Source organism: Lynx rufus, unplaced genomic scaffold (assembly GCF_022079265.1).
Source record: "Lynx rufus isolate CCGP_SWC_20201006 ecotype Redwood Valley unplaced genomic scaffold, mLynRuf1.p SCAF_2, whole genome shotgun sequence".
Taxonomy (NCBI): domain Eukaryota; kingdom Metazoa; phylum Chordata; class Mammalia; order Carnivora; family Felidae; genus Lynx; species Lynx rufus.
The window spans coordinates 180,520,866-180,534,661 of NW_025814834.1; the positions used below are offsets into that span (position 1 = coordinate 180,520,866).

General features: G+C 36.6%; 1 protein-coding gene across 1 annotated transcript in view; it reads right to left on the bottom strand.

The window, feature by feature from the left end:
• Window positions 1-13,796, bottom strand: part of ZFYVE9 (zinc finger FYVE-type containing 9) — a 134,979-nt gene that overhangs the window by 51,945 nt on the left and 69,238 nt on the right. Inside the window, exons 10-11 of the mRNA XM_047085321.1 lie at window positions 4,764-4,988; window positions 3,150-3,232 (exon numbers count right to left, since the gene is read on the bottom strand). Of these exons, the coding sequence (XP_046941277.1) occupies window positions 3,150-3,232; window positions 4,764-4,988 (308 nt within the window). The remainder of the gene's footprint in view (window positions 1-3,149; window positions 3,233-4,763; window positions 4,989-13,796) is intronic.

Sequence of the window (13,796 nt, forward strand, 5' to 3'; positions counted from 1 at the left end):
AAAATAAATAAACGTTGAAAAAGAAAAAAAAAAAAAATTAAGAAATGTGCCTTTAATCTGTGAAGTTTGGCCTAATTCCAAATAGGGCCCAAAGTCATTACAAGTACTCCGAAGGGTCTTGCCTTAGTGCTGAGGAATAATCAGCACTACAGTAAACAAGACTTTGGTTCCACCTTACAAATCTTAAAAATCAAGACTTGCAAGAATCAAACTATTTCTAGGTAAATTAACTGCCTTACTTGTAACAGAACTCAAGTTTACAGGAATACAAAAATACTCATCACGCAGCAAGGTAAAATCATAATATTTGGCTTCCAGTAAAAAATTTAAAAATATCGGGGCACCTGGGTGGCTGAGTCAGTTAAGTGTTCAATTCTTGATTTTGGCTTGGGTCATGCTCTTACTGTTCGTGAGTTCCAGTCCCACATTGGGCTCTGTGTTGATGGTGTGGGTCCTGCTTGGGATTCTCTGTCTCCCTTTCTCTCTGCCCCTCCCTGCTCATTTTCTCTCTCAAAAATAAATAAATAAACATTAAAAAATTTTTAAGGGGCACATAGATGGCTCAGTCGGTTAAGTGTCCAACTTTGGCTCAGATCATGATCTCATGGTTTGTGAGCTTGAGACCCACATCAGGCTCTGAATCAGCTCAGAGCCCACTTCAGATTGTGTCTCCCCCTCTCTTTGCCCTTCCCCTGCTTACGCTTGCTGTCTCTCTCTCTCTCACAAAATAAACATTAAAAAAAAATTTTTTTTAAATACCAAGCATGCAAAAGCAGGAAAATACAACTCAAAATAAGAGGGGGAGGGAGCCTGGGTGGCTCAGCTGGTTAAGCATCCAACTCTTGATCTTGGCTCAGGTCATGATCTCAGCTCAGGTCATGATCTCACAGTTTGTGAGATGGAGCCCTGCGATGGGCTCTGTGCTGACAGCACAGAACCTGCTTGGGATTCTCTTTCTCCATGTCTCTCCGCCCCTCCTCCACTTGCACATGTGCTCACGCTCTCTCACTCTCTCTCTAAAATAAATAAATAAACTTAAAAAAAAAAAAAGAGGGAGAATTAATCAATGGAAACTGAGCCAGAACTGATAGAGATGTTAGAATTACCAACAAGGACACTATAGTAGTTACTATATACTCCAGATATTCAAAAAATTAAGTACAAGGAGGATATAGAAAAAGACCTAAGTCAAATTTCTAGAGATGAAAGTGACAATGTTTGAGATAACCCCCCAAAAAAAGATGTACTTGACAGTTTTAACAATGCAAAATAAGATTGTTGAACAATAATAACTGTCCAAAATGAAACACAGAGGGAAAAAAAGGAGTATTAGTGAGCTGTGAAACAATTTCAAGAGCCTAATATGTCTATAACACAGAGTCCTTGAAGGAGAAGAGGGAGAGGAAAGAAAATGTTCTTTGATGAAAATTATAAACTCACAAAAATAAGAAGCTCAACGAACTCCAAGTATAAGAAACATGGGGAAAAAAAAACAACAACCCTATATCAAGGTACATAATCAAAGTGCTCAAAACCAGTGATAAAAAGAAACACCTTAGAGCAACCAGAGAAGGAAAAAGCATTATATACAGAGGAACAAAGAGGGAAAATCAAGTCCTCGTCTGAAACAATGCAAACCAGAAGAAACAGTAGAGCGATTATTATTCATCTTTAAGGCACTCAAAGAATACAACTATCAGCCTAGAATTCTACATCCAGCAAAAATATCTTTCAAATATGAAGGTAAAATAAAGATGTTAGAAATATAAATGCTGAATTCCTCACCAGCAGACCCACACTACAAGAAATGTTACAGGAAATCTTTCAGGCAGAAGGGAAATGACACCAGATGGAAATACAGATTTATACAAAGAAATGAAGATCACTGGAAATGGCAACTACATAAGTAAAGCTACAAGAGCTTTTCTTATTATTTAAATCTCTTTAAAAGATAACTGAAACTACAACTACAACGGCAAGACAAAGTGAGGAAATAAATCCAGTCCCAAAAAGCAAGTAAAAAGCTGGGTAAATGTTTTTTTTTTTTTTTTTAAGTTTACTTATTTATTTTGAGAAAGAGAGAATGAGTGGGGAATAAGCAGAGAGAAGAGAGAGAGAGAATCCCAAGTAGGTTCTGCACTGTCAGTGCGGAGATCATGACCTGAGCCAAAATCAAGAGTTGGATGCTTAACTGACTGAGCCACCAAGGTGCCCCTGGGTAAATGGTTTTTTAAAACACAATCATTACAATGCTCTGGAATTAGACCAAAAGCATATAACACACTGAGACGTGTTTCTTCATGAAAACTACCGAACTTCAAGCAAGAACAGTAGAGCTGAGTCTGTGATCTTCTTGCTTGGGGCTGTGCCCTAGCCTTCTTAGGTAGTTCAAGGTAGTCTATGAAATAAACTCTGCTACTTGAAGGATCTTATTTGATTGGAGTGGTGTCAGCTACAGTGGTAATTTCAATGGTTAGTGAAAAGGGAGGGCCAGCAGCTCAGTTAGCCTGAGGTTTGAGGTAAGTAATGAGCAGGCACATTAGCCAAAGATTTAATGAGGAGTTCTGGGAGGTGAGATAGCCATAGAGAGCTTCATAAACTCTCCAAATACCCAGAATTGTCCTTAGTCGGTGCACACATACAGCAGAGCCTGTGCATGTGCAAAGGAACATGAGAGATCCTAGCAGAAAGGAAACAAAGTATGAATCCCAGTCCATACACAGATTTATCATAAAAGAATGAATGACTTACTGGCTTGAGATATTTGAACACAATCTCTGACCAATCTTGGGCTAAACAATAAGCTACACAGACAAAGAGGACACCTCTATGATGGCAAGCTTAAAATAAAAACAAAATAGAATGCTAGGTGCTTTAATTGTACATTACCTCTAGTCCTCACAATAATCCTGCAAGGTCACTTAGATAGTAAGTGTATATATAATCAAGGGCTGAAATCCTGTACTGTTTCACTCAAAAGCTCCATATATTTTCCAAAGAATATATGTATGTTTTTCGTTTCCTACAGCATAAATCTTCACCTGCCTGAAGCAGCAGAGGTATGGCTGTTAACAAAAAATGAAATCCTTCTCTTCCTTCTCCTGTACAAATCCCAGTAAGAAAAAAGTAAATAAAAATTCCCAACTTACTGCAAGAAGATTCATGATGGTATGTCCCGTCTCTCCAAACAATGGCTTCCGAAATCTGACACTGAACAGTGGGCATGGATAAACTATGGAAATGAAAAATAATCAGACTAAACTTGACAGCTTAAAATTTTGGCAAAAGAGGTGTCAAAGTTCATAAAGTTTTCAAAATGTAACTGTAATAAAGCATATGAAATTTAGGGCTCAAAAGTATTTAGCACGGTAGCATCACAGACAAATTCTGAGCCTTCTACAATAAATACCAAAGTAAATATTCTGATGACCAGATAAGCCTTTTGATGCAGCTTTCTCCAAAATGAACTATAACACCTTAGGAAGCACTCTTCTTCAAACTGGATTAATATGATCCAGGAAACAAACCTATTCTAATACCTCTGTATTCACTCTTATACTTCTCCCAACCAGGATCCTCCTTAGAAAAGCCAAACATGAGGTGGCCTATTAACTCACTTACCTATTCCTTGAACTTTATGGAGTGAACTACCTATATAAGACAGGAAGATATACAAGCTCTTTCCTCTGGATACAACCCACTCCTTTCCCTACTTCATCTGGATAATTCAAATGCCTCTTTCACAATTCAGTCCAGAAACACTTTGTTCTAAGAAATATTTCTTATCCAACTCCTTCATTCTTGAAGTTAGAGTCCATCTTCAAGCTCCAAAAGAACTTTGTTAACTTTGACCATGTGTTTTAACACAATATACTACTATAATCATGATTTCTGTATGTCTTTCTTACAAAGGTTTCTAAGAGCCTGTAACATATCTTAGCTATTTCTGAATTCACAGGATTTGTTATAAATGGTAGACCTTTATTAAATTCTTATTGAATGAGCAAGGGAAAGAATGAAGCTGACTTGCTGAAAACATAAAATATACTGTTTTATAGTTTACAAAATAAGTTTTCATTATCGTTTTTGATCTTCTTAACAACCTTACATACTTACAGCTCAAGTCACTTGCCCAAAGTTACAGAGCTAGTAATTCACAGAGTTAAGAATCTTATTCAAATGGTCTGATTCCTAGACCTTGCAAGTTTGATTAGGTGAAGGTATAAGGTTTAAAAGAAAGCTTGCATTTAGGCCTTAATGTCTTAAAACTCCCAACTTAGTTGTACTGCTACCACCATGAGCAAAAAAGCTCTTCTACTGCTCACTTTACCTAAAGTGATCTCTATACCATTAGTTTCCAGTATGTGTTACGTTATGCAAAATACAATTTGTCATACTATTTTCCAATAAAATTACCAAAAAATGTTCACTATAGATACTATAAAAAGTCACTTGTTAAATTCCAATTCATTTTTTCTGAAGATGAGCATATATTTATCAATGAACTATATAAAACCAGAAAGTCTACGAGGTAATAAATAATCACTAATTTCCTCAGTAGAGATTTTTAGTCCTTCACATTAGAGTCAAAATAAGTAAACACAATGGCCAAATTTAGCTTAGCTGTGTCAAAAGATTTCTGCTGAACTATATCACTGGGGGAGGGGGGGTTGCGGGCAGGGGGGGAATCTGAATATTTCAGGTCTTTATTTAGTCATCATGTCTTGGCCATATGGTGTAAAAGAAGCTATTTTACTACTTACGCCGATATTCAGCTCCAAGTCTCAACATTAGTCGGATGGGAAACACTTTAGCCCAAGGAGTTTCCCATTTCTGGATGAGAATCCCAAACAAGTAAGGTGGGGTTGGGAGTACCAGGTCTTGCAGTGACTGGTAGGTAGATGTCACATATAAGAATCCACCATGTTCTTTACTGCCAAGGAAACTCTGACTGAAGAAGGAATGTCCCAAGTTGCCCACAACATTTCCTAAAACAAAAAAGCTCATTAATTACTCCTCATCAATAAATCGATTATATTTTTTATAATCATTATTACTTAACACTGGGCCACACACTACCAAACACTAATTCCCAACCTTTCACTAAACATGAAAGACCCATGTTTACAAAGTTTTTGAAATAAATGATATTTATTAAATGAAAATTTGTTTTCCAATTTTATAAGGGCCTCTGGTGAGCATAAAATAGCTTATATTATCACACTGTAGAAGTCTGTCTAGCTAAAAGTAAAAAATATTAATGTCTTCCTTAGATTGTACAGCTTTACTGTATGAACTGTATATATGAAACCTTTAGAGGTCTCAGGATAAGAATTACTGCCTCAAAAGTCATGAAAAAAATGTTAAGACTAGGTACCTGCTCTCACAGAGCTTACAATCTCATTGGGTGAATAAAGTCCATTCATGAACACAATGAATTAAGATAATAAGTACAGTTTTGTATGAGACATTAAAGGAAGAAAATCTATGGAGAAGGTAGGATTCATGCTTTGTACTTCTGGGTGAGACAAATATGAAACATAACTTAGGGCTTATTTAAATTCATATTAGTTTTTTTGTCTACTAAGCACCTTCTAATTCAAATATTTTTTAATGAAACAGTGACAAATCAGCTTTCATTAAGGAGACATTCTCCTCAGTTTAGAATTACAAAAAAGCAAAAAAGCTTCCCAACAGGAGCTGTTCCATAATGGAATAGTAGACATGTTCCCTAGATATGTACAAGCTCCCTCTGATATCTCTGAAAGAAATAACAGCAAATACAGAGATCCTCACAAGGAAACTTAATGCTTCCTTTCCTTGAAAACTACTATCTACTCATGCAACAGTTCAGTGATGGGTCACAGAATCCTTGAGTGAAGTAGGAAACTATGTTGACAGCAGGGTCCGCAGGTGAAGGGAACACCTCCCCACAAAACTCACAGAAGCCTTGTGGCTGAGAGCCATGTTCACCTGCACATTATCATCTGCCAAATATATTTAGGGGCAGTACTCTTGCCCGAGGATTAACCAAATCTGGCTGTACGTTTGAGCTGCTGGGCCAGATCTATAAAAACAAAAAAATCCCCGTATCAAGGAAGGAGTATGTACTCTGGAAAAAAAAAAAATTCACAGATTGTGGAGTCACAGAAATATGGGTTTGAATACTAGTTCAATTACTATTATGTGATTTGGGGGCAAGTTATTTGACTTCTGTGAGCTTCAACGTCTGTGTAAAATGGGGGATTATAAATTTCAGACCTGTTGTGAAGAATAAATGATGGAATATATGTAAAATGCCTAACAGTACATGGTACTGTGTTCTCAAAAAATTATAACTATTATTGTTATAATGCACATATACATATAATGATTAGTCAAACATTACAGAATTTTCTTTGCTTTATCAAAAATTTTAGAATAAGGTTTGTATAAATTTTCATCTTTTAACTTGGAGTAGGGGAAGAATGGGAGATAAAAGAGATGGGAGTTTTTTTTTTCTGCCCACAATGGAGAGTACACAATAGCATTCCTCTAAAGTTCTAATGAGAGTATAATGTTTGTTTCGTAAGACAGCCCTAGTGCATACAATTCAAAGGTGACAACTATGTTGGCTTGGCCCACAAAGCATTCATTCATTATTCCTTTGGCATTTCTTTTTTTTTTTTTAATGTTTTTATTTATTTTTGAAGGAGAGAAAGACATAAGTGGGGGAGGAGCAGAGAGAGAGGGGGAGACATAGAATTTGAAGCAGGCTCTAAGCTGTTAGCACAGAGCCCGACGTGGGGCTTGAACTCACTAACTGTGAGATCATGACCTGAGCCGAAGTCGGACGCTTAACCGCCTGAGCCACCCAGGCGCCCCAGCATTTCTTTATTAGAGACTGGAATCTATTACTGGTTATTTTTCCACAGATATTTATTCCCTTTTTGCTTCTACGACCTAACAACCTACTCCTCCTCATCCCATATCCCAATCAAATTCAGATTCGTCACTATGCTCCTTTATATTATAAAATATTTGTTATCCTTTAAGCATCTACTTTCTTTAAAAAAAATTTTTTTAACGTAAATCTCTATCAATCCTAATGAGTGATTTAATTTAGACTCTCATTTACCATCTCATCTAAAAACAAGTAGCATTTCACAGGTGTTAATACCGACAAAAATAAAACACTGGGTATGAGAATTCGACAAAGATAAGCTTTCACTGAAAACTTAATCCGGGGCTCTTGAACTCATAAAGCCTGTTATATGTTTGTTTACACAGGTACTTCTCTATGGGAACATTCAATACAATGAATCCACTGAATTAATTCTATACACCCCAAGACCACTGAAGAATCCATATAAATAAAATAGATACCAATTCATGCTTCTGTGTTTAAATGACCTGGCAAGGATGTCAAAGGTTTTGTACCAATAGTTTACAAGGCAATTTTACATGGCCTTAACCAGATAATCATCAGATCAGTGCCACTAGGTTAACAGAGCAGGTATCATTTCCCTGAACTTTGGGATTTTTATTTTACAGATGAAGAAACTGAAGCTTAGGAGTGGAAGTGAAGTGCCTTGCAATATCATAACTGTCTTCAAAAGTATATAGTAATTTCCAATTTTCCATCTTAATCTGTAATTTAAACTTTGTTTTTCAAAGTGCTTGCAAAGAACTATCTTTAAATTCAATTCAAAAACAACTTAAATATCTATGCAACAACAGCTTCCTTTTGTTTCAAAGCATATTTATCAATCCTCACAACTAACTCAAATGGAGTTTTAAAGAAAGAACTATGAGGAAAAGGAACCCCATCCTTCCCAGCCCCCGCCAATTTTAAAAACAAGGGCCTTCCCCTCACACCCCTCTCCCCTCCCTTTTCTTTTTAATCAGGAACCAGCCCACGGCCAGGGCCTCACTGGGGCAGGGACACCCTGGGATGAGTTTCTCTGGGGCTTTATTTTGTTTCGTCGATGTTTTTTTCTCCCACAGTGGGGCTGCGGAGGGGTGGGGGCTTTACAGTCCTGCCCCGTCTCACTGCACTCTCTTCCCAACCCTACCCCTATTTTCGGTGATTTTTGTGTGAGAATATTAATATTAAAAATAAAATCAGAGAGGAGCACCTGAGTGACTCAGTCGGTTGAGCGTCCAACTTCAGCTCAGGTCATGATCTCACAGTTTGTGTGTTCAAGCCTGTGTCAGGCTCTGTGCTGACAGCTCGGAGCCTGTAGCCTGCTTGGATTCTGTGTCTCCCTCTCTGCCCCTCCCCCACCTGCACTTGTTTCTCTCTCTCTCAAAAATTAACATTTAAAAAAACTTTTAATAAAAAGATAAAATCAGAGAAAAAATTCCGAACAAATGCCTCACTTATTTTAAGAAATATTAATATTCATGAATATTAACATAACTAAACATCAAAAGAATTTAAATAGTCCCTTGGTGTTGTTTGTAATACAGTAAACCAAAATTAAGCATGAGTACTTCATTAAAGGTCATTTCCTCAGTTTAGAGCATCTGTGAGATTTACTATGTAACTTCAAAAAGTTCAAGAGGCAGTTTATTGCTTTTTTAAAACACAGGATTTAGAGATATAGCTGAATTCAAACCTGAGTTCAGCCATTTATCATGTATTTGATCTTTGGCAAGTTACTTATGCCCTCATTATGCCCTCAGTGCCTCTCAGTTTCCTCATATGTAAAACTGGGACAAGAACAAGAAGAATCTCACAGAGTTCTAGTTGAGAAGAAATCAAACAGCGCACAGAAAGCAATGAATATATGGCCTAGCATGTAGTAAGTGCTCAATAAATACAAGATATTAGTCTTAAATCACTCTTCATAAATAATTCCATATTACTTCTCATTGGCTGAAAAATTACTCGCAAAGCAGCAATACCATGGCTCCTCTGCTCATAGAAAGATACAAAATTAATTAACCAAAACGATTCACAAGTAATTGCAAAAAGAGACTAAAAATCTGAACCATGATACAACATTCTTTAACTGGAAAAACAACGCAAAAATATTACTGATGATGAAAACACCAATGAAGTTCTTCCTTCTCTGGAAACACACTTGTTAGGAAACGTTTTTTATTTTTGTTTTTCTTATATTACAGATAAAAAAGGGACTTGCTTTAGAAATACTAAAGATTATAAGCAGTATAATTTTTATGGCCATGAGAAATAACAGCAAGCCACTAAAATCTGAAACAATTACTGGACACTGACTGATCAATCAAGCATTTACCATATAACATGTACTGCTAGAACTGGTCCAAAAAAGAGATACACATAATAAAATATTTTCTAATATGCACAAAAGACTTCCAGTCATTCCACAAACATTTATAGGATACCAATCATGTTTTGATAAATGTTTTATCAATTATTTATACTCTTTGACAGACTATTTAAAAATCTTTTCCCCCCCTCCTCTAATTCACCTATAATTTTTCTTCTAAATACTTGTGGGGATAGAAAATTGGCAAGAGACGGTGGTTTAAAAATATCTAAATACATCTTTTCTAACTTAATAGTGAGTATGCATATATATTCTTAGATTGAGATAAACTTCCACATTAAAAAATAAAAGATCAAACTCCATTGTATTTGAGGCCTATAATTTTATTAGTGACATTACAAAATTATTAAAAATAAAATTCATAGATGAATGAAATTTATTAATAACATTCAAATTAATAATATAGTACTTTAAAGTTTACTTTGTCTTTTGATAAACCTATGTAAGAAATTTAAATTAACCAAAAGTTTATCTGGGTTAACTCAGGTGACCACGATTTACAGATACAAAGTAAGGAAGATTTTAGAAACAGAATAGGTGGCAAGGAGAAATGGCAAAGAGAGTGGCAGAGAGAAAACAAAAAAAAAAATTTGTTTTTAAAGATACGAAATTTCCCAAGTAATCTGCTTGAGTGACCCATGGTATTTCTTTCTCAAGGACCAGAAACACTGGGCCTCAGAAACACTCTTTGGTTGACCTCAAAAGTATTTTACTCTGGTCTCCAAGTCCCAAAGGGAACAAGAAGTGAGAAATAATAAGCACAGCATTTTTATTAACAGAAGTCTTCTCTGAAGACTCCTTTCCTCCGGGTACTTTTCCATCAAATGACAAAAAAAGCACCAACATAGCTAAAACAAATTAAGGAATAGGAAGAGAAAGGTCAAAGAAATCTTTAGGGATTGATCATATAAGTGACATCATGTCAATTTATTGATTCCTTCAATCCACAGGTTTTGTTTGTTTGTTTGGTTTTAATTAAGCTTATCCAATGTGCCAGACTGTTCTAAAGACTGGTACACAGAATTGAGCAAGACAGGTAAATCTTGTCCTCATAGAGCTTATTTTCAAAAGGAGGAAGACAAACAACATCAGTTAGTAAAACCAGTGATAAATATTTTGAAGAAAATACAAGGCAAGTAATGTAAAAGATGATGGAGGGAAGGAAGAGAATATTTCTTTAGCCAAGAGGTTCAGGGAAACATCCTTTGAGGCAGAAACATTTGAGAACAGACCCAAATGAAGAGAAGGCACCAACCAGTAAAGATCTGTAAAGAACAACATTCCAGGTCTGGAAACAGTAAGTGCAAAAGCCAAGGTATTAGACTGAGTTTGATGGGTTCAAAGGTCACAAAGGTGATCAATGTAGCTAAAGCAAACTAAGGAGTAGTAAGACACAAGGTCAAAGAAATCTTTAGGAACTAGATCATATAAAATCTTGCAGGCCAAAGGCATTTGGAGTTTATTCTAATTGTAGTGGGAAGCCACTGGAAGGTTTAAGGCAGCTTCAATTGTGCCTTCATACCCATGACTATACTATATAAAAATGCTCTCAATTCTCAAGGATTAGATTTAGGATACCCAAGGAACAGCTGAGAGACGATAAACATATCTGCAAACATAAAATTGCAAATGACTGAAAGGGAACAAAAAGCAATTTTCAAAGGTGAAAATGACTTAACTTACAAGGTTAATATTTACATTCTGTGTTTATAATTTTAATTGTCTTCTTGCTTTGTTCCAAATTTATATCTAAATGCTAAAAATTAATAGCAGTGTACGGGGCACCTGGGTGGCTCAGTCTGTTAGACATCTGACTTTGGCCCAGGTCATGATCTCACAGTTTGTGGGTTCAAGCCCCACATCGGGCTCTGTGCTGACAGCTCGGAGCCTGGAGCCTGCTTCGAATTCTGTGTCTCCCTCTCTCTCTGCCCCTTCCCTACTCACAGTCTGTCTCTCTCTGTCTCTCAAAAATAAACAAACATTGAAAAAAAATAGCAGTGTAAACATTAATATGTCAGTGTAAATATTAATTCATATTAATATCTTCTTAATAAGTTTTTTGAAAACAGAATGTGCCCCAGGATCCAGCACAAAAAGCAAAGGAAAATTACCCAAAACAACAGTTCAGAGATATTGAAGACTGAGTTCAGAGGCTCCAACATCAAAAAGGAAGAAGACAATGTTGGGAATGAAACAGAAGTAATATTCAGAGATAATAACCTAGAGTTTTCCAAATTAAAGAAATGTGTTTTCAGATGAAAAGTACACTTTCAGTACTCAGCAGTAAAAATAAAACTAAATCCACATACATGTACACATACAAATCAATAGAATAGAGAGACCCATATACAGAATATAAACTAATATTCAAAAACAGCATCAAGGTAATTGTCAAAATGATGGTATTTTTAAGTTTATATGTATTTTGAGAGAGACAGCACAAGCAGGGGGTGGGGGCAAGAGAGAGGACTGCAAGCAGGCTCCTCGTTGTCAGCACAGAGCCCGACGCCGTGGCTTAAACCCATGAACCGTGAGATCACGACCTGAGCTGAAATCAGTCGCTTAACTGACTGAACCAACCAGGCGTCCCCCAAAAATAGTCTTTTTAACAAATGGTGTTGAACAACTGGATGCCCATAAACAAAACAAAACAAAAAAAACCCAAAACAATAAAACTTAGAGCCTTACCTCTATAGGAGCCGAGGACAGGCTTTGGCATGAAGATTATCTTGAGTTAACAAGCAATTAAAACCCAGCAGGTTCAGGAATAGCTCTTTACCTCCCCACAACTGCCTACAAAAAAATTAAATACGGGCACCTGGGTTGCTCAGTCAGCTAAGCATCTGACTCTTGATTTCCACTCAGGTCATGATCTGTTTGTGGGTTCCTGCCCTGCCTCGGGCTCAGTGCTGATGGTACAGAGCCTGCTTGGGATTCTGTCTCCCTCTCTCTCTGTCCCTCCCCTGCTTGCTCTCTAGCTGTCTCAAAACAAATAAAAATGAACTTAAAAAAAATTAAATAAAGGACCTGGTCTGGGAAGAGAGCTATCACCATAGATAACTTGATACTCTGAACTAGGTATGGATGATAGGGAGGAACCTACCAAGGCCTGTTTGATGGAAGTTCTTTATGTCCCATTGTTTCTGAGTGGCGGAGCAAACGTTTGAAACATTTACTCTTTTTCATCTCCCTGTGAATTGCATTCCTTTCCTTTGAAGTTCCAGATCCCTACTACTCCTTTCTCCTTACTTCAGAATGACATATATACTTCATTTTGCCTATCTTTGGAATTTCCAAGTCTGTGTGGAAATTAAAAATCTAACCAAAGAGGTGAAAAATCTATACACTGAAAACTATAGAAAGCTTAGGAAAGAAATTGAACAAGACATAAAAAAAAATGCAAAAACATTCCATGCTCATGGATTGGAAGAACAAATATTGTTAAAATGTTAATACTACCGAAAGCAATCTACATATTCGAAGCAATCCTTATCAAAATAACACCAGCATTCTTCACAGAGCTACAACAAACAGTCCTAAAATTTGTGTGGAACCAAAAAAGACCCTGAATAGCCAAAGCAATCCTGAAAAAGAAAACCAAAGCAGTAGGTATCACAATCCCAGACTTCAAGCTATACTACAAAGCTGTAATCATCAAGACAGTATGGTACTGGCACAAAAACAGACACTCAGATTAATGGAACAGAATAGAGAACCCAGAATATGGACCCACAAACGTATGGCCAACTAATCTTTGACAAAGCGGGAAATAATATCCAATGGAATAAAAACAGCCTCTTCAGCAAACAGTGCTGGGAAAATTGGACACTGACATGCAGAAGAATGAACCTGGACCACTTTCTTACACCATACACAAAAATAAACTCAAAATGGATTAAAGAGCTAAATGTAAAACAGGAAGCCATCAAAATCATAGAGGAGAAAGCAGGCAAAAATCTCTTTGACCTCTGCCGCAGCAACTTCTTACTCAACACGTCTCCAGAGGCAAGGGAAACAAAAGCAAAAAATGAACTATTGGAACCTCATCAAGATAAAAAGCTTCTGCACAGCAAAGGAAACAATCAGCAAAACTAAATGGTAAACCAATGGAATGGGTGAAGATAATTGCAAATGACATGTCAGATAAAGGGTAAGAATCCAAAATCTATAAAGAACTTATCAAACTCAACACCCAAAAAACAAATAATCCAGTGAAGAAATGGGCAAAAGACATGAATAGACACTTTTCCAAAGAAGACATCCAGATGGCCAACTGACACATGAACAAATGATCAACATTACTCATCATCAGGGAAATACAAATCAAAACCACAATGAGATACCACCTCACACCTATCAGAATGGCTAACATAAACAACTCAGGCAACAACAGATGTTGGTGAGGATGTGGAGAAAGACGAACCCTTTTGCACTGCTGGTGGGAATGCAAACTGGTACAGCCACTCTGGAAAACACTATGGAGGTTCCTCAAAAGATTAA